The sequence below is a fragment of the Letharia lupina genome (genome assembly GCF_014066315.1).
Source record: "Letharia lupina isolate WasteWater1 chromosome Unknown contig_2, whole genome shotgun sequence".
NCBI classification, from domain to species: Eukaryota; Fungi; Ascomycota; class Lecanoromycetes; order Lecanorales; family Parmeliaceae; genus Letharia; species Letharia lupina.
The window spans coordinates 2,029,841-2,053,210 of record NW_023502971.1 but is presented as its reverse complement, the minus strand read 5'-3'; the positions used below and the strand labels follow the sequence as shown (position 1 = coordinate 2,053,210).

Genomic DNA, 23,370 nt, shown 5'->3' with positions numbered 1-23,370 from the left:
CCTTCTAGGGTCAGAGGATTAGTGAAAGTGGAGGTAATAGAGAGCCCCAATATGGCGATATGGTGAAGGCCAGCCTCCCCCCCGCCTTGGCGTTATCGTTGGAAAATCGCTGGGTAGGAGTGTGGTAAGATCATCGGTCTCGGTGATAATGTCAGACGAACAGCAACAATAGGATCAATGGTATGATTGGAAGGATGAGACAGCTGTGAAAGGGATTCGAAGGTGCAGATGAAGGCTCAAACGAAGGTAAGAGGCAAGAGAGCCGAGTACTGTAGAATTTGTATGCAAGTTGTATGGTTTTGTGGTGGTACGTAGAGTATGTTTTTTGGTAGAGTGCGCGTGACAGCAGTCTGAAAAGGAGTGCCAAATCAGTGCCAAGGCTCAGCAAGATTTGACGGTGACTATCACTACCTTATTACCTTAGTCTATCGAAATGGGCCCCGGCTACCCGGCCCTAAGGTAGTTGGACAAGCGATCATGCCTAAAGTAGTGGTGGAGCCTCATTTCTATTTATACATGTAGTAAGCAGCATAGCAATAAGTACTGTATTGCCACTCCAACGCCATCTCCAATCTACTCTACGTGCGCAAGTAGATCTGCTGGCTAAACATCATACATCTACGAGTACTATCCCTCTGCACGACATAGAAAACTAATCCATCCTAACGCCTCTTCCTATCTATGTTTCTGACCCTGGCCACCACATGTACATCTGAAATATGGGACACTCCTTTATCGTTTCTGGAAGCTTTGGTCTGAACGAGATTTGAAGGTGAAAAAGGATTGGGACATTTGAAGGAAGGAACAAGAAAGAAAAGCAAATCAGATCAGATCAGAGCAACAAGGACAAAGAACCGGAGTTTGTCAAAGGTCCTCCCCTGGCCATGGTACATGCTTCGTCACGCACCGCGCTTGAATAGCTATATCTGCTATCCTCAATCGTTTGCGTCCTCGATCCATTAGAGGTGACAATCAATGTCTGTGCCTAGCGAACCCCAATTGACAGGATACCTCAATCCCTCAGCTTTCTACAGCCTTAGCCTTCAATCCCACGACCCTTCCGCCTTCTTTATCGAAGCCAACGACATAGTATTCCAGTCTCGTCTTGCCATGCTTTACCCGATATATCCTTGTCTTGCCATCCCCCGACTGCTCGACTGCTTCCATGACCTTCTTGTACTCTCCCTGCGGGTCGAATTCTTTCGCGGTCAAGGTCGAAACCTCGGAATCGTGCTCTATGAGTTTCCCAAACTCGTCTTCAGGAAGGCGCTGTTAGCGTACATTCAACGTCTGTCGGGGCGTAAAGAGGCTGCCTGTTGTGGCTGCATACTCTCTGATGGCATATTGTTCCCACTCCATTTCAAGCTCACAGGCTCAAAGGGTTCGTCAGACTCAGACGTGTAGTACTGATCCACCTTCTGCAACGTGACCGGCACATCGGTGTCCACGGCTTTTGTGGCTGCCGATTTGGATTTCGTAGAGGCTTTGCTCGCACCAGTGTCCTGGTTGGCTTGGTCGAGGAAAGAAGAGTAGGCGTCGTCAGACATGGTTCTCAATGATTCCTTAAGGTTACTTGGCTGATGCCGTTTGAACTGCGTGTGCCTGCAAAAGAATTGGGAATTTGCAAATTGGACACTGCTGGCAAGTTCTACGCGAGCTATGATATGACGCAAAGAAGCGCGATTACCCTTAGTGCGCTTGATCAAGCTTCGAGGACAAGAGTTGATAGCTCGTCGAGTGAAGGAAGATACTAACATTCAAAAGCCTCTTTGCTCATGGCAGGGCATGGACCTTGAAAGCGAGTAAAATGGCTTTCAGCCTGGCCCCAGTGGTCTTATCGATTAGGGCTTGGCTCACTCGAAACTCGCGCGGGCGTGGCTGCTTTGGCGAGTGAGCTAGAGCACGAGTAAAGATCTCATCAGGCACGCAGGGTATTCAAAACCTGCAAGGAGAGATAGGCCTTAGAGTCTTTTATTTTGCTGTACTCTCTTATCATGCGATAATTATTCACCCTACGACACTCTCCTATCCTGTGATACTCTCTTACTCTGCAATATTCTATAATCCAACGGTACTCTTCTACCCTACGGTACTCTCTTGTCCTTACTCAACAAGAACAGAATCGACGGACACCATCAAAGTTCTTCATGGCTCCCACTTTCGCACACGCGATACTATTCGGGGGTGAATGACCAATGACCAACGATCTACTTGGTAATATGATTGTGATTTCCATAGCTTTCCGCTTCCCCACGTCTTGAACGTGCTCGAATGTCTGGACATTCTCTCCAACGCTAGCCTCGAGGTACGTCTGGTATCACAACGATTGGCTGACGAGACGGCATCCGAGGACTCGCGCATGTTCGATCATAGTAACCGAACAACGCAGCGCAATTTTCCCAACCATTACCCAGAGCTCCTTCGCATCTATGCACCCGTCGCAGTTCCTGCACTAATAGCGAGATGGACTTTCACAAATGTAATCATCAGAGCCCCTGCATCATTCTCTAGTCATCGCTAAAATTGTTTTCACAGCACATCAGAGACTTGAGCGTCCAAATACAACACGAACACATGGAGCCACAACAGCCCTCCTGTTTTTTCTTCTCTGGAGAAATTTCGTGATAAATACTGATGATCTGAGGCGGCTAGCCCGGTTGACTCGGTTCGCTCTGTATTATACATATTGCATCTGAGGAATTCATTAGCGCTCGCTTTTGCTAAGTGTTGAGAATCTGTCTCACGGGTGGCGACGACTGATGACTAGTAGATAGAAGAGGACACAGTCAGCCAAAAGGTTGCACCAGTAGAACCCGTTTGCATTCTGGTGGTGAAATTGACAGATAGAAGCTATGCGAACCTCTGCTGGGGCGATTGGAGCATCTTGGGCGTGGGAGGCTGCGAGGAGCCTTTCTTATCTTTTTTTGCCCAATCTTTGCTCCTCATCTTTGAGCCGTGAACCTAGATACAGACGAGCTTATGAGGATGTAATAACGAGCAAATCGATTGACTACCCTAGTTCGGGCTTTGAAATTCAAGAAATAGTGTGCCAGAGCAGCAGGAGGCCGTCCTTTTGAATCTCAAGTACATATGCGAAGTACGAGACGAGCAATGGAGCTGAAACATTGCGGTCCAACATACAAGGCAAAGGAAGCAGACATCTTTGATCTTATACGAAAAGGGTACGCTACGCCGTGGAGCAGCGTGGTATCGCAGGGGTTCAGGGGGGGAAAGTCTTGACACCATGCAGGGCTTTTGAGACCTCAGTTGCATGTAGGACATGTAGCAACAGGCTGTTAGTGAAGAAGGCAGGGTTTCTCAACCAATGGCTTGGAGTCTGTCAGGCTGACGCAGGGTGATGTTCACTATCACGGCATAATGAAAACCGGAAATGGATAATTATCTGTCCTCGTATGTAGTTTCCGGCTCTCAGAGGTCAATGGGTGGCTTGAGAGTACTGCATTGTTGAGTGGCAGCGGAAGAAAGAGAGGAGGGTGTGATGTACTCGATGAAGGCTTACAGGAGAAACGATAACTTTTGTCTACTTACAGGCGGAAAATGTCACTCCCAATGACCATCCAAAATGGACATAGTGACGTTCAAGCCAAGCACATGTAAGGGGACCTGTGATCCACGGGAATTTCCTCAATGAGAACATAGCAGAGTAGGCTAGTGTACGTCGCATGATTGATGTTCGGCGCGCTCACCCTATCTAGGCCGGGACAGATCTCTGTCAGCTTGGCCGGTCAAGCAGACAAACGTGTGATAAAAATCATAGAGGCCTGAATAGGATGAAGGCCTCTGCTTTTTTTGTGTCATCTTATTGACCGACCCAACTAAAGTGGATTTCCTTTCCATTCCAGCAATGCATGTGGTAATCTCGCTCGACACTAGCTCTGAGTATGAAGTAAACACAAGGAAGGCTAAGCAGCAATAGGCAAGTCCTTCTTCAACTTCCCCAGGTATTGCTTCTTCTCTGCTTGAGTCTGGTATGCTCCGTGTCCGAACTTGGAGGACGTATCGATCCATTTGAGATCTACCTTCTCCAGCGCTTTCCGACTCGTGTGGACGAACATCGATTTGCGTAGCGTGACGATTCGCTTCTTGACGCCAGGGATTGCACCCTTGAGAATGATGAAGTCGCTCTTGACCTCGCCATACCGCACGAAACCACCCATACTAGGTATTGATCAGTTGAAGTCTGTAGTAGTAGCAAGACTCGGTTGACTTACGGAGTGATCTGCTTCTTTGAGACATCGAATTCAGTTGAAGCATTGTCAGCTGCTTCTCCAGAGCCAATGCGGTAGACTTTATGATTGACGGAAGTACGATGGTGATATCCATTCTGACCAGCGCGGGCGACAGTCCATTGCACGTGCGAAGGATGCCACGCTCCAATACACGCAACCTTGCGCAGACCCTTGTGCGTCTTCCTCGGAAGCTTCTTAGTACCCCATCTGGCCGTGACACCTGTAAAGCCATGTCCTTTTGTAACAGCAATGGCATCGACCATCTCATCCTTCTCGAAGACCGAGTTGATCTCCACTGGCTTCTCGAATAGGCCCTTGCCAAAGTCCACCTTTTCAGCCACGCTACCACCGTTGACCTGGATCTCCATCAAGTGTGCCTTCTTCTGCTTGAGAGGTGTCTTGCTGATCTGAGTATGTGCGAGAACGCGGACAACGGTACAGTACTTCTTAATGCGCTCGAGTTCGCGGTTAATGGGCTGACCGGATTCCTCTGCGTGCTTCTTGGCGTACTTGGTGAAAGCCTTCTTCTTCGATTTGTACCAGTTCTTGTAGAAGCGTCGCTTGACTTCGTCGCTCAGATGCTCAGCCCAGACAGTGGTAAGAGAGCGAAGACCACGAGGAGTCTCAATGTAACCCACGAGACCCACGACCATCATCTGAATTCCTCGTTCAGTTCATGTGGTGAAGGAGAGGGGTTTAACATACGGGAGGTGTCTCAATGACAGTGACGGCTTCAACGACCTCTTTCTTGTGCATCTTCGCACCTGGACGATCAAGATCTCGGACGATTGTAGTCATACCAGCTTTGTATCCCATAGCGGCGGTCAAGTGGACAGGCTCCTTGGGATTGTCTTTGGGGAAGCTCTTGACCTGGACATCAATTTAGCAAAGATGGCCGTGGGAATTGAGCCCATTGATTTTACCTTGCCACGGTGTCTGCTTGCACGCTTCCTCGGCAGGAAGGCCAAGGAGCCATGACGGGGTGCCTCAAACTTTCTATGCGACATCTTGAATGACAATCTGTTGTAGTCAAGTAATAAGAGTGAGAGGAGGAAGGTTGTCTATCAAGAACTCGCGTGTAATTTTTGGTGGCCCTCGCTTATTTTTAGCCCCACCAGCCTTACTATAGGGCTGACTTTCAAGGTGTCCCTCCGAGCCCTCTCAGCTCAGCTCATAGATACATTAGTTTCTCTTGTTTCTATTGAACCATGTTTTTAGATCAAATAGATCATTGTGTGGCAGGTCAACCCTTTTCTACAATAGTGCTCCTGTTTTCAGACCTCTAAGGAATTTGAACGGCGAAGGCTGCCACTTCCTCTAGGAGCTCGCCTGGTCTTTCTCTCGTCTCCTCCACCCCGGCAGATTCCCTGCTGCGAATACTCAGTCGATGAACGTATGATGGCAGCATAGCTCTCCATCATATCTTCATTGAAATGGTCCAGAAGACTGAGCTGCCTGACGAGCTTTGTAAGTCTTTCTGTCTCGCCGCAAGCTAACACTACATTCCCCATACCTGGGAGACTTGATAGCTGGGCAGTCAATTAGAAGGCTTTCGCAGTGGGACGTGAGGGGATGGGCTAGGCCATGCGAGAGAATTGAGTTGAAAAACATGGGGAAAGCTTTGGTGTTGAGGTCCGTTAAAAGCGTGTTGTGTTTTGGTTTCTTCAGGAATAAAAGGCCTGCTCATGAAAGCCAGCGGGGTACTAATCCCGACGTTGCATTGCTTGGAAGAATAAAAGTAATTCAGCGACATCAAACAATCAATGCAGGCTGAACCATGTTACATCTCAGCATAGGCGCAAGTGATGAGCAATCCTCCAGCATCTCCGGCGTACACCGTTGGAAGCAATTTTTCATGCCTCTTCCTGACCCAAAGCATCTATGTTTCTTACTGTATTCAACCTGTCCAATGCACAGCCTGTTAACCCGTCTTTTGTGGTGCAGGGTTGCCCGTCTTCGTTTGCGGCTCGATATCCACGAGATTACCATTTTGGAACGCAAGGCCTTTGTACAATAAGCAGCCGAGGAGGCCAAGGTAAGCATTGCCTTCTGCGTCTTTTCATGCCGAAAATCCCAACGATGCCGCGTATCTATAGCCTAAGGTGTTTCCCGTCAAGACACCACCCTTGAGATCCAGAGTTGCACCACCCACCTTTGTGTGCGTCATCTTATGCAGCAAAATCTTCTCGGAAAAGGCGTGTAAATCGATATTGAGTAGATATTTTCTTTCCAATATGTACTTGGCCTATGGGTTTGGTGGAATTATTATCGTAAATCCTAGATATTCTGGTTTTACCAACATCCGTAGGGACATCGACCAACCATCTGACAAGAACGATGGTGATCGGTGGTTGATCCACGCAGCCGTATGATTCTAGCTAAAGAAAAAAGTATCTTACTGAGGGTCGACCTTCGAAGCATCCGGTCACATCTTTTCTGCAGCATATGATGGAAATAGTGGGCATGTCCTGATGACATCTGGCCTGCGCGTGGGTCTTGTCTCATAGGATGAAACGAAGAGTCTGCTTACCAGCATGCCTCGTCGGTGCTACGTACGCATTGACCATCCGTCCTTGGGATATATCGCTGTTTTTGCACTTCATGAATATCCCCTCCGGATCCGCTAATTGCCCAAATCCCAGCTTCGAATTGCACCATTCTGTCTTGCCCTCCTTGTTTGTTATTTCAGTCAGGTCGTCAAAATCCCAGATGATGAACTTGAAGTCTGAGAAGAGCCTTCGTGAGGTGACGCATCACTCACGAATTCATCTTTGCCCATGTGCGCCAGCTTGACAGGAGCAAGAGGGTCCCAGCTTTTGTATTCCGAAGCCTTCGCAAGACCCCGCAGCTGACCTATACATGTATTTTAGAAGGAGACAATCCCTTGCTGTTGATCTTTGGACTCACCCAGCGCCTTTTTGAGATATTGGCTCTCCTTGAAAAGGTTGGTACCACTTGTTCTGAGATATGCGTTGCCCTTCTTGGCCAACTTCACAATTGTATCGGCCCACAGAAAACTTTGCTCGACTGGTGGCTGCATGAAAGGTATGGATTGGCAATTTGGGTGCAAGTAACAGGCTTGCACGCCTGCGATCAGTACTAGAATTGATGACAAGCCGGCCCAGATTTCACTATCCTGCGCGACACCATTGTTTCTAGATATGGAGTGACGATGCTACGTCGAGGGAAGACGGAGAAGCGATACAAAGATTACACTCTTATTTCACTGTTGCCCGGTAGTCACTAGTCTCGTGTCTGCTCTCCGACAAAAGACATACGCGAAGACGCAAGTAGCGAGGGACCAAGTATAGTAGGTTGGAGGCATCCTAAACAATTGAATGTTCTGAGTTGATCGCATTGATATGCCAGCAAACACCGACATATTGTATCGGAATAAAGTCCTTTGCGTTGTCATAAAAAGCTTGAACAAAGCCAACGCGCTTTGACTATTGGTTGGTGCTACAGTAGTACTTCCTCAGGGCAAGCCTATCTTGAAGCTTGAAGTATCAGAAGCGAACCACCTCTGGAAATTGAAAATTTGGGTAACGTGAGAACGTGACTGACTTTCCGCCTACAACAATTTTCAACCTTGTCGAGGAAAATCACTTTTATCGCCCGCTGTTTCCCAAACATGAGAATAGACCGAATTTACCAACATTACTCAAGAGGTCTGAGTCGCCATCGTTTCAGGTTGATCAGTAAACAACCATATCAAATATGTTGGAGGTTTCCAACTTGCTGCAATACCTTGCTGCTAGATAAGAGAGAGCATTTTGAGGCTTTTCATGTGATGAGAATTTGTACAAATACTTCTGGCTGTCCGCACAATACAACAGAACTTTCAAGGATATCTCGTTCATACCCCTTGCTTGCTGCGGACTCTTGGTCATAAAGTGTTCGCAAGTGTCCAAACAAGTACCATTTTCTCCTACCCTTGATCGGCAATTCTCTTTCCCGTACAACAACACGATTCTACCTCTAAACTTTGATTTCCTTGCGGGCAGGAAAATATGCACGACCTTGTTCGCGTTCTCGTAGGTGCAGCACTTATTCGCTTTGCAGCCTGCTCTGTGGCTAAGTCCTACGACCATGTCGAATCACATCACCTACCACGAGATTGTCGGGCCTAGAGAAGCGACAGGCCCCGTTTATCGTCAACCCTTGCCCCGTCTTTTTTTTTGAGACGAACGACAGTATTGCTCATACTGCGAAGGAGACTCGAAGGTGAAAGGAGTTTGTGACAATGCTCGGTACACTCAAAGCGTCCCGCTTTTTTCTTCCTAGCTCAACTGAACAGGAGCACAGTCTAAATGGTCTGATAACGCCATGGTCTCGAGCCCAAGGACTGTGTGAGATCTACTATCTATGTCGACCGGATATGCAGCACAATGGACCTTCTAGAATGATTTAATTCATCAGTATTTTCTGCCCCGAGAGGTATGGCCTGCAAATGCAGAAATGCTCTGACCCTAAATTTGGCGGTGATGCATACTATGAGGGTATCTGCGATAATATTTTAGTAAGTGGTGCTCAAGGACCTGGATGTCCCCGGGGAGGCTGCGCCATCCCTTAATGATGCGACTTTCTTTTCTTTGCCTTAGACTTGTTCGTCAATGGCGATTCTCATGCCCCAAATCTCCAGCGGCGACACACTATCAGGGCTATCCAGACACCATTCAAACTCTCGGCGAATGGAACATCTGGCTACCAGTGGACTCGACATCGCCGTCTCCGCGGCAGAGAGCTCCGCAACCTGTACGGTAGTGACCTGCAGCCTAGTAACAAGTACAAAGCATCCAGGTGAGTGCGGGACAGCAACGCATGCACTAAGGAACATGCAGAAGAGCAGCATCAGGCAGGCGAGGGATCCTCGCTTGTGGGGTTCTTGACGCGCGTTAATGCAGCCGCATTCTCATGGCCCATTGTTAAGACACAAGGTCAGGAATGGACTCCGAGCATCAGCGCCCAATCCTCTTGGAAAAAGGCTAGCGTTGATACTGGTAGAAAATTAGCAGCCAAGTCTTTCGCTTCGATGTGCGGAGCGGCAGGGCTCGAAGGAGGAGGGTAAGTCTACGGACGGCAGGAGATCACCTGGGCGAAATCGGTTCCTGTACAAGATCGCTGCCTGAATCGCAACATGCCTTAGAGGAGAGGAGAGGAGAGAAAGGCTAATAATCAACACAATGATTTTAGTATTACGGTGTTCCCTGAACTTGGCTTCATATTCGATTGCTGCGGGTTGGATTCAAGCTTTCGGCACATTGCGCAAGAACGTGTTTCGGTAGTTGGCTGGACTTCTTGATTGTAGTTCCACCTACACAAGGACCATCTGTGCCTCCCTAGATACCGTAGGCCGTGATCAATTTCGCTTGACGTGGGCTCATCAATGGGCTAAGAAATTTCTTCGCCTCTATGAGGGGAGTTTTGGTGCGTGGGCTTCCCTTGCTATCTGCAAGAGCGGTAGCTCAGCACCGTAGGTACACGATACATCGCTACCCTTGCAGATTATTCTCTGCTGAGATTTGTGCACTATCATTGCTCAGATGATTGCTAAGATTTGCTGGAGGGGCCTCAAGCTCCCGCTGTCCCCTGAGGCACGAGGTTTCGTAGCGAGAGGTCATAGACGACGTCTTCGATCTTCTTCACCTAGGATTCTTAGGTCATATGGTTCCCAATTGACAACTGTACTCACATTGTATTTGATACTATCGCTTCGCTTGCGCAGCGTGTCGTTTTTCAGGTTCAGGATTTGAAAACCAGCGTGGAGGTCCTTGACGAATCGACTGATTTCTAGAGGTCGGTGGTAGTCGCCAAGTGTCACGGAGTTGACAGCTAGGCGTGCCAGCTCTTCGATGAGACTTATAAGAGAGTGAAGGTATTCTTCGATTGTCATGTGGAAGACATCTGAGCATATATCGGAGTCAGCATTGCTTCTTCAAGCCGCGAATCTGAGGTATGGTCCTACTACCACAAGGATTTCTTTGGTCACGAGACCTCGCAATTCGGGTTCTGATCCTAATAGGAAGGAAATCATTGCGAAATGTACGAACCTTGTGTTTTAAGGCTAACCGGCACTGGGCTTGCGTCAGTACGATTGAACTTTGCATGATTGCGGGCTGCTTACCGTAGAGCAGCTTACCCACCTCCTCAATTGCGAACAGCTCCCCCTTCTGTCCATTGTAGTCCGGCATATGGCTGCGAAGCCAACCCCAAAGAACGATAGCGAAACTCTGTTCCTGGTCAGTACATGATTCGGAAGCTTTGTTGCTGGCCTGCATACCGCATTCTGCATTTCTCTTGACCACATGTTGTTGTATCTGTAGTATGGATGCTTCGATGCTACCTTATTGAGCTTGCCAATGGTTTCGACTTGTTTGCTAATGGATTCCCAGGCCTCGGAAAGAGTGCTGCTAACTGCTCATGTGGATCAGCAGTAGATCACGGCGAGATGATGGAGAGCTAAAGCTGACGGTCTGTCTGAGGGATGGAGTGGGCTCGAGAGAGAATTGACATTGTAGTCCTGTCTTTGAGAAGTTTAGTAGGCATGAGGCAGGTCGCAAGCTGTAGATTGGCAAATACCTTGCCTTTCCATAGCCTGTACGATATTGCGGAGCTCTTCACGAACCTGAGCATCCTCATCGAGCTTTGCTTGGAGATGCTCGAAAATCGCCGGGCTAAACATGCTCTTCGGCACTGAGTCTGAGCTTGCCATGACAGTAATTGAGGAAGCTGAGAACTGCTAAGATTAGCTAGCTACAAATGCAGGGCATTTTTTGAAGGCGGGTTTTTAGGATAGCAATTGTCAGTGAAAATCTGCTGCCCATCAAAGAATCAAGGAATGGAGTAGGATACTTGATAGGTTTGGAGGTATTTTGGGTCACTCAGCGGAGCTCACGAACAGGGCTGCAGGGTAGCTCCTAGCGCCAATCAAGCGAGCACACGAATTCCGCCATGATTTGCCTTTCTCTCCATATTCAACGAACATCCATATCAACAACAACAAGAGCGCAGGATCAAACCTCTTTGCGTTCAAGATGGCTGGAGCTACAGTATGTATTGCACTGCTTTGCTGTTCTCCCCATGCCTAGCGCTGGGGCACTAAGAGCAGTAGGCTAAGTGTTACCTCCGCAATGTAGAAAACTCAGCGCACCAGCGCTCTGCGACAAGCACCCCCGAAAGGCCAAAAGCCTGGCAAGATCACCAAGAAGGTATAGCGAACTCTCATGCTCTCCCATCTTCAGCGTTCCCAAGCAATCGCTAACGTTGCGGCTCCTTTTTTCAGTTCATCATCAACGCCTCCCAGCCCGCCTCAGACAAGATCTTCGACGTGTCCGCCTTCGAGAAGTTCCTCCACGATAAGATCAAGGTCGACAACCGCGTGGGTAACTTAGGCGACACGATCCAAATTAGCCAGCAGGGTGAAGGGAAGATTGAGGTCATTGCGCACACTCAATTCTCCGGGAGATACCTCAAGTACTTGTGAGTGCCTTCACCTCTCATACCTGGGAAGAAAGGAAAAGCAAAAGCCCACAGGCCACGAAGAAGATCTTCGGGTTGGCTTACACTAGGACTCTAGGACAAAGAAGTTTCTCAAGAAGCAACAACTGCGAGATTGGCTCCGTGTGGTCTCCACATCCCAGGGTGTCTACGAGCTGAGGTTCTTCAATGTGGTGAATGATGCAGATGAGGATGACGACGAGTAATGTACTCTCATGTCGTTGGAATGACGAGTGTTAGATAGAGCTAGAGTCCACAAAGCCATTCACAACTTAACCTTGAGACTTGCAGAGGTACTCGTGCTTTTCTGATAGGTTTGCGGTAGCCCCTGATTCAAAAGGTTCAAGAGGTTTTCCATACGTAAGACCAAGCTTTCGATTGGTCCATGAACGCCCGATCCTTTCGCCTTCGCTTTTCGCACACCAACGTTTGTTGTTTCATTTTTCCATTGGAAATTAGCCGTCCCTTTGCGGATGCTTGTGGGGCCGGCCGCCGAGCTGAGCGGGTAGCTTGCGCAAGGCACACCCGACCTTCCAAAAAGCGTCGCAGTCCGCTCTACTGGATACTTCGCTCCGGCCATCATACTGCTTTGCGCTTTGTCCTTGATGGCATGTGCTGCTAACCTGGCCACTGACTGGCTTCTCGTTGCCATGCCTCCACTGCCTGCGATTCGTTTGCTCCCATAAGATCGACGACATACGTCGGCTTTGGCATCCATTCCAGGCAATGCCCACCGCGCTGAGTATGTCAGGAACACCTGCTATGACGTCTCTGGGGAATGAATGTTCAAGATAATGGAGAAGAATAGCATATAAAGATGCTGAAGCTCCCATAGCTTTGGAGATAGTCAATACACGACCAGCACTCGCACAACAGATTCACAAACCAAAGAACGAATAGCCAAATTTCCACAACATGCATGCATTGAAGGTATGTATGACCTCAAGCATTGCTGTTCCTCCGATTCTTCCACCTATTAACAGTCCACAGGTCCTCGTCGCACTGGCCTTCGCCGTGCCCGTCCTCACAAGCCCCCTCCTTCGTGTTCGTCACCCTTTCTGCATCTCATTCGCCTCGATCTAACATCGACCAGCGCCAATGTGCTGAAACTTGCGGCAATACATGCTACTCGCAAGATGACATCAACGCCGCCGTGCAACAAGGCTACGGCTACTACGAGGACGGGACCACAGTGGGCAACGATGAATATCCTCACCAGTACAAAGACTACGAGGGCTTCACCTTCCCAGATGCTGGACCCTATTACGAATTCCCCATCCTGAGTGATGAGCAGGTGTATACTGGAGGCAGTCCGGGAGCCGATCGGGTCATCTTCACCGGAGATGGGACGTACGAGGGCGTGATCACACACACTGGGGCTACTGGGAATGATTTCTTGCAGTGTACTGCGGATTAGAGCAGAGCATGGCTGTTGGCTTAGAGTCATCTCCCATTGTTGCGATTAATATTGAGTGAGAGAGTCCGATCCTGAAGCGGTGGTCTCCATGGTCTTGAAGTCGTATACGTCTTTGGCGAACGCCGTCTTGTACAGTACTGTTTGTATCCTCCACTTTTCATGCCGTTGCTACTTTGCAAGGCTTTGATTTTCTTTAGTTGCCAGTTTATTAGCCCGGCTCGGCCTTGATCATAGCGATATGCACGCAATTCGCTACTACCTTTATGCGCATTATGCGATATGAATATGAGTCTCCTTATTAGACTGCAGAACCATCCTTCTTCAGAACTAAAGCTTCTTCAGTCTTCACACCAACATCCAACATGCTCATGCGTCTCTCTACCCTCGGCTTGCTAGCTTTAGCAAATGCCTCGCCAGATGCGAAACGATGTTTGTCCCTTCCAGGACCACAAACTCTTCTCGATGCTAACTTCGAGGTGTCGCAGCTAACTACGACATGTTCATGACCGGCCAGTACACCGTTGCCAACTGCGGAGGAAACACGTCCCTCGTCGTCCACCTCCTCAACAGGCTCTACACCTCTCTCCTGCCCGTGATCGAAGACGCCAAATCCACCAACACAAGCCCCGCCTACGATGCGTTCTTCAAAGACCCTTCCTCCGCCCCCTTTGTATCCGCGCTCTTCACCAACGTCACGAGCGGCGTCGCTTTGACCCCCCCCGCACCCTATTCCCTCAACGGCGCGCCCACTTTCCTCTGCGTGACCGAACCCGGACAGTTCATGTACAAATTCCATGGCCAGAAGGACGCCTACGCCGAGTGCCTGGCCAACCCGACCACGACGTCCAACTACGTCGGCTTCGATCCGCCCAAGCAGTACATCATCGTCTGTCCTTCATTCTTCACCAGCACCATCGTGTCCGTCCCGCCGCCCAACACCTGCTTGACGGTCAACACCTACATCAACAGATTCCACGGCGACGGGCAGAGTTTCTGGCTCTACAAGATGTGGATCGTGCTGGAGATGATCACGCATTACTACCTGTTCGCGTCCACGGGCCTCCTGACCATCACCAACACGAACGACGCGAACAAATGCTTCCGCCTAGCGGCCGAGCAGTCGAGGTTGAACGCGAACAACTACGTGTACTATGCCGCGAGTAAGTCTTCTTCGATTGGAGATATGAGTCGAAGGATTGACAACGTGGAGAAACGACCTAACCCTTTCTGAATAGGTGTATACGGTTCCTGCAACGATTTCCCAGCCCCGCCCACGAGCGGCCGCGAACTGTTGGAGATTGATATAGAGGACCCGTCGGACAATGGACCCGACGATGCGGGTCCGGCTGCTGTCACGTTCATTGCGACGGATTTGGAGATAGGGGTGGAAGACACCACAGGCACGCCGTGAACACTTGATCGGGAGGGCCGAGTTCGTGTGGGATGGGTTGAGGGAATGTTACGATCGTAGTTTAGAGCGAGAGAGAGAGAAGAGATAGATTGTCCGTTTCCAACTTTTCTGACAGACAGATGAGACTACGTATAAATCGAGCAGTCTTGCCAATCCTTCGTGCCCAGAAGTTTGAGAACATGTGCAGTGCTTGTGCCTTCATTTGTGCTTGGGTTCCTCTGTCTGCCACTGCTCTATCCCAGAGTGATGACTATTCCCGCGAGCATTAGGTTACTAGAGCTGTAGTCCTTTTCCGTGGCTGCTACCCTGGCGAAGTGCTTTCTGGATTGTATATTTGCACAGCAATTACAATAAAGACTTGCATCTTCAAAATCAGACGAAGAAAAGGTACAAAAAACCCCCCTCAAAATCCCCTCTCTAACCCGCCCTCGAAGCCCCTCTTTGTTTTTTATCCGCATTTCCAGTATTCCAAACTGGCAAAACGACTCTTAACCAGTCCTGAGGGGTGGAAAACACAGGAAGTAGGCTTCTCAGGAGTGATTTATCGCCAGTTTTACACCATTAGGTATGTGCACTCAGAGGACCAGCACAAGGCGGAACGGATACCCTCTGGTGGCCAGAAAGATTCATGGTCACTCCTTCACCATTGCACTAATTAGGCTTTCTGTGGAAGGAATACTGCTGTTAGGAAAATAAGGGGATGGTTTGAAAGAGTTGGAGATCTGGGGTGAGGATCTTAGCGCAGAAGAGTCGGAGGGAGTTTGGGGATGCTTGGCTTGGGCGGGCACGTTGGTAAGGGAAGAAAGACACTGCTGGGTAAGCAACAAGCTTCAGGAGTCTCTCTAGCAGCCGCGAGATTTGCAAAAAGAACTCATGGGAAAATATTGGGTCATAGAAAATAAGTGAGAAAGTAGGGGTAAAAAAATAATGAAACCAAAAAAAGTCGTCCACAACATAGACTCGAACCCTCGGCCCCTATTCAGAACTCACAAATCCAGTAATTCAAAATGGCAAAATGATTCCCAACCAGCCCTGATTCAGGGGTGGAAGGTATAGGAAATTCAGGCTAAGGAGTACTACTGGCCCTTTTTCGCTGCGGTGTGCGTACCTAAGTAGAAGAGGCGGTGGGATCTTTAAACGCTTTCACGTCCCCGGTGCTTTCTTAGGTAGCCAGGAAGATTCGTGGTCACTCCTAACCACTGCACTAACTGGACTTAGAAAATAGGGCTGCTATTTTCATATCTAAACCAACCCCAAATTCGAATGTTCGACCACAAATTGTTCATGTTTGCTCGCCGAGTCGATCACAGCCGCTTCTTAACTAAAGGTTTCTGTGATGTTGTATCGTGCAATGCTATCGCTCATATTTGATTTTGGAAGCTGATGAGCTGCGTGAGAGGCACCAAATTATGTGCTTAAAGCTCCACGTTCGAACAGCGTATATACTTTTGTCTTGTTTTACGAGGTCATCACATAATCTCAACCATGTCGCAAGTCACATTTAATCATGGGGAAGCAGGGTATGTGTTTTGCGCAAGAACGCAGTGCAATATTCAAGGAAGGAACGGTCAATGGCATGTCCAGCACAAACTGCAAGCAGGAGCACCTTTAGGAGGTAGCAATTGATGGAGAGCTTGCCTAGTACTGCCCTTAACTTCTAGCCGAAGATCATTTGTCTTTCCAGTGATGTGCGTTGTTAGGTAGGTCAGTCTGAGAGGGATCATGGTTTGACGGCAATACAGAATGGGCAAAGATTGAGAGCCCATGCATCAATGTGGAAGCGTATTTGAGGAAAAGATGACAGAATCAACTCGATTGATTCTTAGTATGCTGGGTTGCTATGAATAAAGACTTCTATCATTCTCTGATGTCGGTTTGGATCGAGGCTAAGCGCCGAGCCGCCGGCTTTCGACTTCCGAACCCCCCGAGCCCCCACCTGCTTCCTCTGACTACTCACTTCCTACCCCCCTCAACAATGAAGATGGCGGGCATCGTACCGAAGACAATTGGTCAATATGAGCCCCCCGAGAAGATAAACAGCACAGTGTTGTGGTTCGAGCCCACGTTGAACAGACGAACGAAATACAAGATGATAACTTGAACCAAACGTACCCCTGGAAGAACCCCTCTATCACTATCACATGAAACAACGGTCCATCTCTGTCATGATCATAATTGTGGACATACTCACTGCCATGCGGCCTGACTCAGCGACAACAGATTCTGTACACAGTCCAGGTCCTCCACTCCACGCGGTCCGGATTCCTCCATGAAAGCTGCAATCTCATCATCCACTTCGGGGCCACTATTTTCCTTCTCTTCGCTGCTGGAGCTCTTCGTATTGGAGCGGCGAGATGTGGTGCTCTCACTGTTCATCATAGCGTCTAGGCTAGAGGACTGGCTGGGAACCCGGAAGCTCTCTTCCAAGATACAAACAGCCTGGTGAGAATGTCTAGGTCTGCGCCTTCGAGGGTTGCTGGACTGAGTGCCGGGTTCCCAATTCTCTTTGTCCGAGTCGCCTTCATACTCTTGCCACATCGCTGACTGCGAGGCTCCTTTCAACTTCTTCTCTCCTTCCTTCATAGCCTTCTGTGTCTGCCCATTGCTGTTGGCGGTCTGCAGTCTAGCAACCGAGGAAATGGCGCGAGCAAGTTTTGGTTTGCCGGTCCTTTGAACGTCTGCTTTCAATCTCTTGGTTGAGTCAGGCTTCTGGGAGTGGGCATTGCGCTTGTTGGGGTTGGGAGTCATGACTTTGTTGTTGTTACTTTGTGATCTAATCAATCCAATGGCCGCTGTGGCCGATCCGCTTTCTTCGCGTTCGGCTTGTTCTGTCAATGCGTTGCGAGCATCGCTGTCGCAGTAGAACTCCCAGGTTCTAGCATCTCGCGACCTCCCAGTCATCGATCGCCTGGTGTATAGAACAGGGACGACGTCAGAAACAGATTTGTTGGGAACGGATTTGTTGCCAGGTTCAAGAGCACTGTAGCTGCGTTGGAGGCTAGTCTTCGGTCGAGGGACTGGATTGATAGCTGTTGGTACGGGCTGAGAGCGTGGAGGAGATGGTGTATTCCCTGTGCGGGTGGTGACTTCGGCTTTTCCATCGAGTGACATCGACAATCTCACATGCGATGAGGCTCGTTTGAGGGTCTGTGCAGATCCTGAGACATCGCTGGCGCCTTTTGCTGGTCCAATCGAAGGTAGGCTAGATGCCAGCGACGATGGAGAGAGGCCATTCCTGCTTTCGTCATGGATCACAAAGGAAGCACTGCGGCGGTTCGCGAGATAGCCAGGGCGTCGTTTAGTTGAAGCTGTCTGGGATAAAGACCGGATCAGACTTGTGATCGAAGCTTGACCAGTGTCGTCTTTGTTGTCGAAGGAGGCTGATGTGCACGAAGGCTTCGCAGAACCTTCAGAAATGTTTCCTGGGCCTCGTGCCACATCGTTGCCTCCTAAGCTTCCTCCTATCTCCGGGAGAGTTGCTGACTCGTTGACAACCGCGTCTACCGGTGCCTTGACTTGCCACGTGGTATGGAGACTCTGCACCATTGACTGGCTGGGAAAGGCAGTGCTTTGACTCGAAGAGTGCTGCTGCTCACTGCTTTCGTTTGCAGACAAGCTCGAGGAACTTGCGTGTCCAGCATCCTCTTGGCTCGACTGAAGGTTAGAGAAGACCTCGTGTGGCAGCAGTGGCCTCGACTTGCGACGCGTCATTTGACGACGGTTTTGGAACCAAATCTAGGTACCAAGAATCAGCTCATGCCCCACCAGAGGTGCCTCGCGAATTTGGATATATCCTGAACCACGATAAGTGACCGCAGTCTTCGCTTTTACTAACCTGTACCTCCTTCTCTCCAAGGGAGACCCGGTTGACAATATCAACTCTTGCAGCTTTGTCAGGCTTGGAGTTACGCTCGTACTCGGCTTCGAGGATTGCATGATCTTCAGGGCTGCAGAAGTGATCAGTCAACAAACAGTGTTTTCTTTATATTGGACTATGAGTACCTTGTACGGCGGCGCTTCTGCCGAGCAAGACGCTGATCCTCAATTTGTGGAGGCGTAATCTGACCCACAGAGTCCTGAGAATGAACAAGGAATGCATAGCTGCCCTTAGCACCCTGTGAGCTGCCTGTTGTTGTGTCTTGTGAGGCCGATGACATTGGAGCATGCTCGTTGCTCTCCATAGTGTTTGTAGACAGACCCAACGTAACAAGGTACTAAATAAGTGATAAACTAATAATCCATACTGGTGTCCAGGAAGGTGAAGGTGAAGAAGAGTCGCGTCGCGTAGGTTGGGATATCTTGGCGGCGGAATCCTCGCTTCGCCTCGCTGTCGATCCCTCGGATGATGCCGCTTTGCGCCATCCTGCCACTCTAGTCTGCCCTCTCCCTGAAGCGACACGCATTAATGAAGCTCTTTCGAACTCCTACGTGTACCACTGAATTATGGGTAGTCGCCTCCGTGCCCTCCGATCTCTGAGCATATTGGCAAGACTTCCCCTGCAAGATATCACTCCCCGCAGAGCTATGACATCCAAGACGAGCCATGAAGAGCGAACAGCAGCAGATCGCCGTGAGCCAGGCCTGCATACGGTGGTCCTCGACAAGATCGAACAAGTCAATATGAACATTCGCTTGTTGAAACTGGTACCCCGCGGTGAAAAGCCTAAGGCAAGAGACCTGATCCGTTGAAGCGACCCACGAACTTAGATCGAACCTCTACAGTACAGTTCCTCCCAGGCCAATGGCTTGACGTCCACGTCCCCCGTATACCTCAAGCCGGAGGCTTCACTATCACGTCTACGCCTGACGATCTTAAGAAGGACGAACCGTATCTAGAACTTGCTGTTCAGCATTCACCGAACAATCCGCCTGCTGCGTGGCTTGTAAGCAACCTCCCCAGCTCTTTGTTTTCCAATCCATACTCTGACTTGATCCGCAAGAAAAGTTACGAGAGTAAATTGACTTCCGCAACTTCTTATGACTCAAAATTTGATCTTGAAAAGGGGATAACTGACCGGAGAACTTGTAGTGGCAAAGAGAGAAAAAGATACTGGGTACAGAATTACAGATCAGAGTTGGAGGGAGCTTCGTCTGGCCTCCACCAGGAATCGATACGAATCAGGTCCACAAAGTGGTCTTGGTTGCAGGTGGCGTGGGCATAAAGTACGTCTTGCGTGCACGAATAATGCCTCAATATCGTCCATGCTGATGCCATGCCACTGCCAGCCCTCTGCTATCGATCATCACCCATCTTATTCTGCACTCGGACTACCACGGACAGATCGAGCTCCTCTACACCTCGCGGAAAGGCACCTCCGGCAACATATCATCGATCCTCTTCGTGAAGCGGATCCACGAGTTGTTCCAAAGGGACCTTCCTCAAAAACGTCATCACTACACTCTATTCTGCACAGCCCCATTCGCCCTACCTTCAACATCTCATAGCGGAAAAAAACGCTTAAATGTCATTCGGGAACGGAGCGGAGATATGCATTACGTTGGTGAGCACCAAAGTATCGAATACCGCCGCTTTGAGCAGAAAGACTTGGAGACAGCACTGGGCCCTGTAGAAGAGAGAGGAAACACTGTAGCATATGTTTGCGGACCACCGAGAATGACCGACTGGGCCGTTGATGTGCTGAATAGGTCGAAAGGCATGGATCAGGCGAGGGTGCTGTGTGAGAAGTGGTGGTAAGAGGATCGAGCAAAAGTCATGCATAGAGGTGCCATTACCCCGGCGAAGATCCCAAGTTCCACCGAGTCAATATGAACAGTCGTTTCATTCTGATTGTTACCCACCAAAGTATGCAAAAACGAAAAGATGGGAGCTCTTAGGGTTGCCACTTTTCCTGCCGATTTGCCTCGCGGACTTGGAATCTTGAGCACCTGTCCATGCATGACTGTTGCCACAATCTCTCAATTCGCACCGATGTGATCAGATTCCCGAGGCCCGGGCTGTTGCGATTCGTCCGATGACGGGAGCATTCTTCTCGTGTTCCAACATCTGACCGGGACCAAAATACCATGGATTCACAACGTCCTTCCATTACTACCATTTCCACTCTCCCAAGGTCCATCTCCAGTCACCCACACTCCACAACCCGCACGACCTTTTTCCAACCCCTCCCCCCCACTCCCCACCCCCCCGTCGTTGGTCCACCTCCTTGAACCTCCATCCCCTCGAGCTCCTCAGAATACCTTGCCCCCAAAGCACCAACCCCGTCTCCCCACACTGCCATCCATCTCCACACCTGCTCTTTTGCCCTCCTCTCCCCTTTCATGCAACCATCTCCCCCTCCCGTCCGCGGCAATCAATCTCAATCCCAATCTACTTTCTAATCGGCCGGATACCGCCGACGACGAGCGCGACGCCGCGGGAGTCGAGACGAGACGAGACAGACTGTGGGGATTTCGGAGGGTTGGTTGCGTTGCTGGGGGTTTGTGCGAGGGGGGAGAGTGTGTGTGGGGAGGAGGAGGAGGAGGAGGAGGAGGAGGAGGAGGAGGAGTTGGGAGGGAGGGGTTGGGAGGGTAGTTGAACATGAAGAAGAAGAAGAAGAAGAAGAAGAAGAAGGGGGCTTGGGGTGGTGTTTTGTGGGATTTGGGATCGGGGAGACTTATATAGTTTGAGAGGTCGAAAGGCGAATGGGATGGGAGTGGCGTAGAAGGTACCCAGCCGAAAGAGCCCATGGGTGGAGAATGGATCGCCGTCAAGGCGACCATCACCATGGAATATTTATGTTAGATACTACATGCGTCAATGTCTATGATATCCTAATACAAACCTCACCCAATCTCCTGCCAATGATTTTCCAAAAGGCCCTTTCCATCAAGCGACCCCTTTTCCATCTTCCCCTTCCTTCCTTCCCTCCTCCCGCTCTTCCCAAGCACACCTCTCACAAACACAAAGCCCACCCAGCGGCCCCACCGCCCACTCCCTCCTCTGCCTCACACCCAGCTCCACATCACAGTAATGCGTCAGCACCTCATCCCCCTTTTTGATACCACCCTTCCACATCCCCTCCGCATTCATATCCTCACCCCACCTCACAGCATCATCTGGTCCTCTCGCCACTAAACCCATCCCCCCTTTCTCCCATGCCCATCTCATGTTAGGCGCGCAGCTATGGTTACTCAGACTCCATAGCCAGTGTACACCTGCAACTTCTGGCATACCGGTGCGCTCATTCATTTTTGCGTTTGCTACGCCTCTGAATTTGGCGAGGAGAGTGTTGATGACCCAGGTATCGTATCTTCCAAAGATCTCAGGCGCGAAGGGGTCTCTGTCTAGTTTGGATAGTAAATGCAGAGGTTGAGCAATGTTGTTCTCGAAGCTGAAAGGCAGGGTGCGGACGGCGGGAGATCCGGGCGGTGTGAAGTCACCCCAGAGGTATTTGACTTGTGGTAGATCGAGCGGGTGGATATCTTGCGTTTCAGCCATTGCGAGGGTCCGGGCTATTAGAAGAGTATAGAGGGCATTTGAGGCGGCGAAGGGGGAAGGGTCATTAGCAACGATGTCGAAGTCTAAAAGCCCGCAGACGGCGGGATGGTAGAGATCCTGGGCGCGAGTGAGGCAGGGTTCGGAGCAGAAGACGGTGTCGTCGCAGTCGGGACAACATGGTAGTGGATGGTCTCGATCGACCATGGGGAGCGCAGAGGAGCAGGCGTCGCAGAGAGGGTCGAAGAGGCGGGTGGACGACGTAAGGACCGAGGGCTCAACGAGGACGGTCTCATTGGGAGAAATTTCTGTAGTAGCGAAGACACCCAGTTGAGTGATTGTCGCTGGCTTCTGGTTTTCCTGGTAGAAGGCTTGCGTATTGAGAACTGGGAGTTCTACGGCGCGAACCTCGCATTTTGGAGCCGCCTTCATGATCTCTGCGTTGAGAAATGACATGCTGTCTTCTGAAAAGCGATCGATCTCATGCTTGTTCCACGGATAGATCTCTCGCTTGGCCGAACCGTTTTCCGGGAGTTCTGTTCGAGGATTGAAGTCCGACTTGTCCCACGTCGGGTCTTTCTGGAGTTGGCTTTGGCGGTGCTTATTCATTATCTGCTCCTGTACCCCCTTCAATATGTCGTGGCCCGGGAAGACTTTCAGACTCCTTTCTGTAAAGTCATAGGCAGCCTTCAGGTCCCCACAATCCGACAGCGTGCGGGCCAGTATCTCATAACTTCGTCGTGCATAACCCTCTGCTATCACATTGTACCATAGGTCTTCCTTCTCCTTGCCATTTACTCCCTTTGAACCCTCCTCATTTTGGGTTCTCACAGAGTGCCCATCCCCGGTCATTGCTCCATTTCTATTCAATCCATTCGTAGCGCCATTGACCAGCACCCTGTCCTCTTTTCTGGCGCTAGACTCGATAGCCTCAACAGTCAACTCATGCCATTCTCCTGACTCATCCAGCAGCTCATCCGTCAACAGTAACGCCCGATAAGCATCGCCGGCGGCGAGATCAGGGTATCCGAGCTTCTCATGGCACACAGCTCTTCGTACATACGGATCGCAGTCGTAAGGGCTTTCCTCAATGTGAACAGTACATAAGCGTCTCTCGTCGAGCCAATGGCGTTTTTCGTCCAGCATTTCTGAAGAAAGAATGACCCGCCATGACGTTCGAGAATGGCAATGTGAAGTTTCTGCAGACGCTAATTTAGTGAGTGAGGCAATTGGGCTGTTGTCGGCGCGAGGGGGAAAGTCATAGTCGGATTGTAAAGGCTTGATTCAAGAGATGTAAAGTCAGTCACTGCGAAGTCTCTAATTCAAAAAGCCGGAAATGAGCTAACTGAATTCGGAAAAA

General features: G+C 49.9%; 11 protein-coding genes across 11 annotated transcripts; 4 read left to right on the top strand and 7 right to left on the bottom strand.

Annotated features, from left to right (window-relative positions):
• Nucleotides 1-1,020: 1,020 nt before the first annotated feature.
• HO133_004671 (uncharacterized protein) lies at nt 1,021-1,547 on the bottom strand (the record flags this gene model as incomplete). Its single annotated transcript, XM_037295587.1, has 2 exons — nt 1,021-1,256; nt 1,331-1,547. 2 exons carry the CDS (start codon nt 1,545-1,547, stop codon nt 1,021-1,023), a joined length of 453 nt encoding a protein of 150 aa, XP_037157588.1.
• Nucleotides 1,548-3,923: 2,376 nt separating this feature from the next.
• Nucleotides 3,924-5,257, bottom strand: HO133_004670 (uncharacterized protein; the record flags this gene model as incomplete). The annotated part of the gene is made up of 4 exons (XM_037295586.1): nt 3,924-4,179; nt 4,233-4,906; nt 4,956-5,120; nt 5,174-5,257. The coding sequence occupies 4 exons, from the start codon at nt 5,255-5,257 to the stop codon at nt 3,924-3,926; spliced, it is 1,179 nt and encodes a 392-aa protein (XP_037157587.1).
• A 1,494-nt stretch (nt 5,258-6,751) lies between these two features.
• Nucleotides 6,752-7,290, bottom strand: HO133_004669 (uncharacterized protein; the record flags this gene model as incomplete). The annotated part of the gene is made up of 3 exons (XM_037295585.1): nt 6,752-6,967; nt 7,012-7,103; nt 7,158-7,290. The coding sequence occupies 3 exons, from the start codon at nt 7,288-7,290 to the stop codon at nt 6,752-6,754; spliced, it is 441 nt and encodes a 146-aa protein (XP_037157586.1).
• Nucleotides 7,291-9,821: 2,531 nt separating this feature from the next.
• HO133_004668 (uncharacterized protein) lies at nt 9,822-10,962 on the bottom strand (the record flags this gene model as incomplete). Its single annotated transcript, XM_037295584.1, has 7 exons — nt 9,822-9,896; nt 9,943-10,154; nt 10,301-10,324; nt 10,375-10,480; nt 10,531-10,664; nt 10,721-10,774; nt 10,830-10,962. 7 exons carry the CDS (start codon nt 10,960-10,962, stop codon nt 9,822-9,824), a joined length of 738 nt encoding a protein of 245 aa, XP_037157585.1.
• A 322-nt stretch (nt 10,963-11,284) lies between these two features.
• Nucleotides 11,285-11,953, top strand: HO133_004667 (uncharacterized protein; the record flags this gene model as incomplete). The annotated part of the gene is made up of 4 exons (XM_037295583.1): nt 11,285-11,299; nt 11,387-11,458; nt 11,533-11,729; nt 11,827-11,953. The coding sequence occupies 4 exons, from the start codon at nt 11,285-11,287 to the stop codon at nt 11,951-11,953; spliced, it is 411 nt and encodes a 136-aa protein (XP_037157584.1).
• A 59-nt stretch (nt 11,954-12,012) lies between these two features.
• Nucleotides 12,013-12,465, bottom strand: HO133_004666 (uncharacterized protein; the record flags this gene model as incomplete). The annotated part of the gene is given in 2 exon segments (XM_037295582.1): nt 12,013-12,370; nt 12,383-12,465. 2 exon segments carry the CDS (start codon nt 12,463-12,465, stop codon nt 12,013-12,015), a joined length of 441 nt encoding a protein of 146 aa, XP_037157583.1.
• Nucleotides 12,466-12,662: 197 nt separating this feature from the next.
• HO133_004665 (uncharacterized protein) lies at nt 12,663-13,164 on the top strand (the record flags this gene model as incomplete). The annotated part of the gene is made up of 2 exons (XM_037295581.1): nt 12,663-12,677; nt 12,841-13,164. 2 exons carry the CDS (start codon nt 12,663-12,665, stop codon nt 13,162-13,164), a joined length of 339 nt encoding a protein of 112 aa, XP_037157582.1.
• Nucleotides 13,165-13,526: 362 nt separating this feature from the next.
• HO133_004664 (uncharacterized protein) lies at nt 13,527-14,575 on the top strand (the record flags this gene model as incomplete). The annotated part of the gene is made up of 3 exons (XM_037295580.1): nt 13,527-13,593; nt 13,650-14,324; nt 14,400-14,575. The coding sequence occupies 3 exons, from the start codon at nt 13,527-13,529 to the stop codon at nt 14,573-14,575; spliced, it is 918 nt and encodes a 305-aa protein (XP_037157581.1).
• Nucleotides 14,576-16,762: 2,187 nt separating this feature from the next.
• HO133_004663 (uncharacterized protein) lies at nt 16,763-18,756 on the bottom strand (the record flags this gene model as incomplete). The annotated part of the gene is made up of 3 exons (XM_037295579.1): nt 16,763-18,310; nt 18,411-18,522; nt 18,578-18,756. 3 exons carry the CDS (start codon nt 18,754-18,756, stop codon nt 16,763-16,765), a joined length of 1,839 nt encoding a protein of 612 aa, XP_037157580.1.
• A 262-nt stretch (nt 18,757-19,018) lies between these two features.
• Nucleotides 19,019-20,270, top strand: HO133_004662 (uncharacterized protein; the record flags this gene model as incomplete). The annotated part of the gene is made up of 4 exons (XM_037295578.1): nt 19,019-19,243; nt 19,303-19,458; nt 19,605-19,738; nt 19,802-20,270. 4 exons carry the CDS (start codon nt 19,019-19,021, stop codon nt 20,268-20,270), a joined length of 984 nt encoding a protein of 327 aa, XP_037157579.1.
• Nucleotides 20,271-21,401: 1,131 nt separating this feature from the next.
• HO133_004661 (uncharacterized protein) lies at nt 21,402-23,156 on the bottom strand (the record flags this gene model as incomplete). Its single annotated transcript, XM_037295577.1, has 1 exon — nt 21,402-23,156. The coding sequence occupies one exon, from the start codon at nt 23,154-23,156 to the stop codon at nt 21,402-21,404; it is 1,755 nt and encodes a 584-aa protein (XP_037157578.1).
• Between the last annotated feature and the right edge of the window lie 214 nt (nt 23,157-23,370).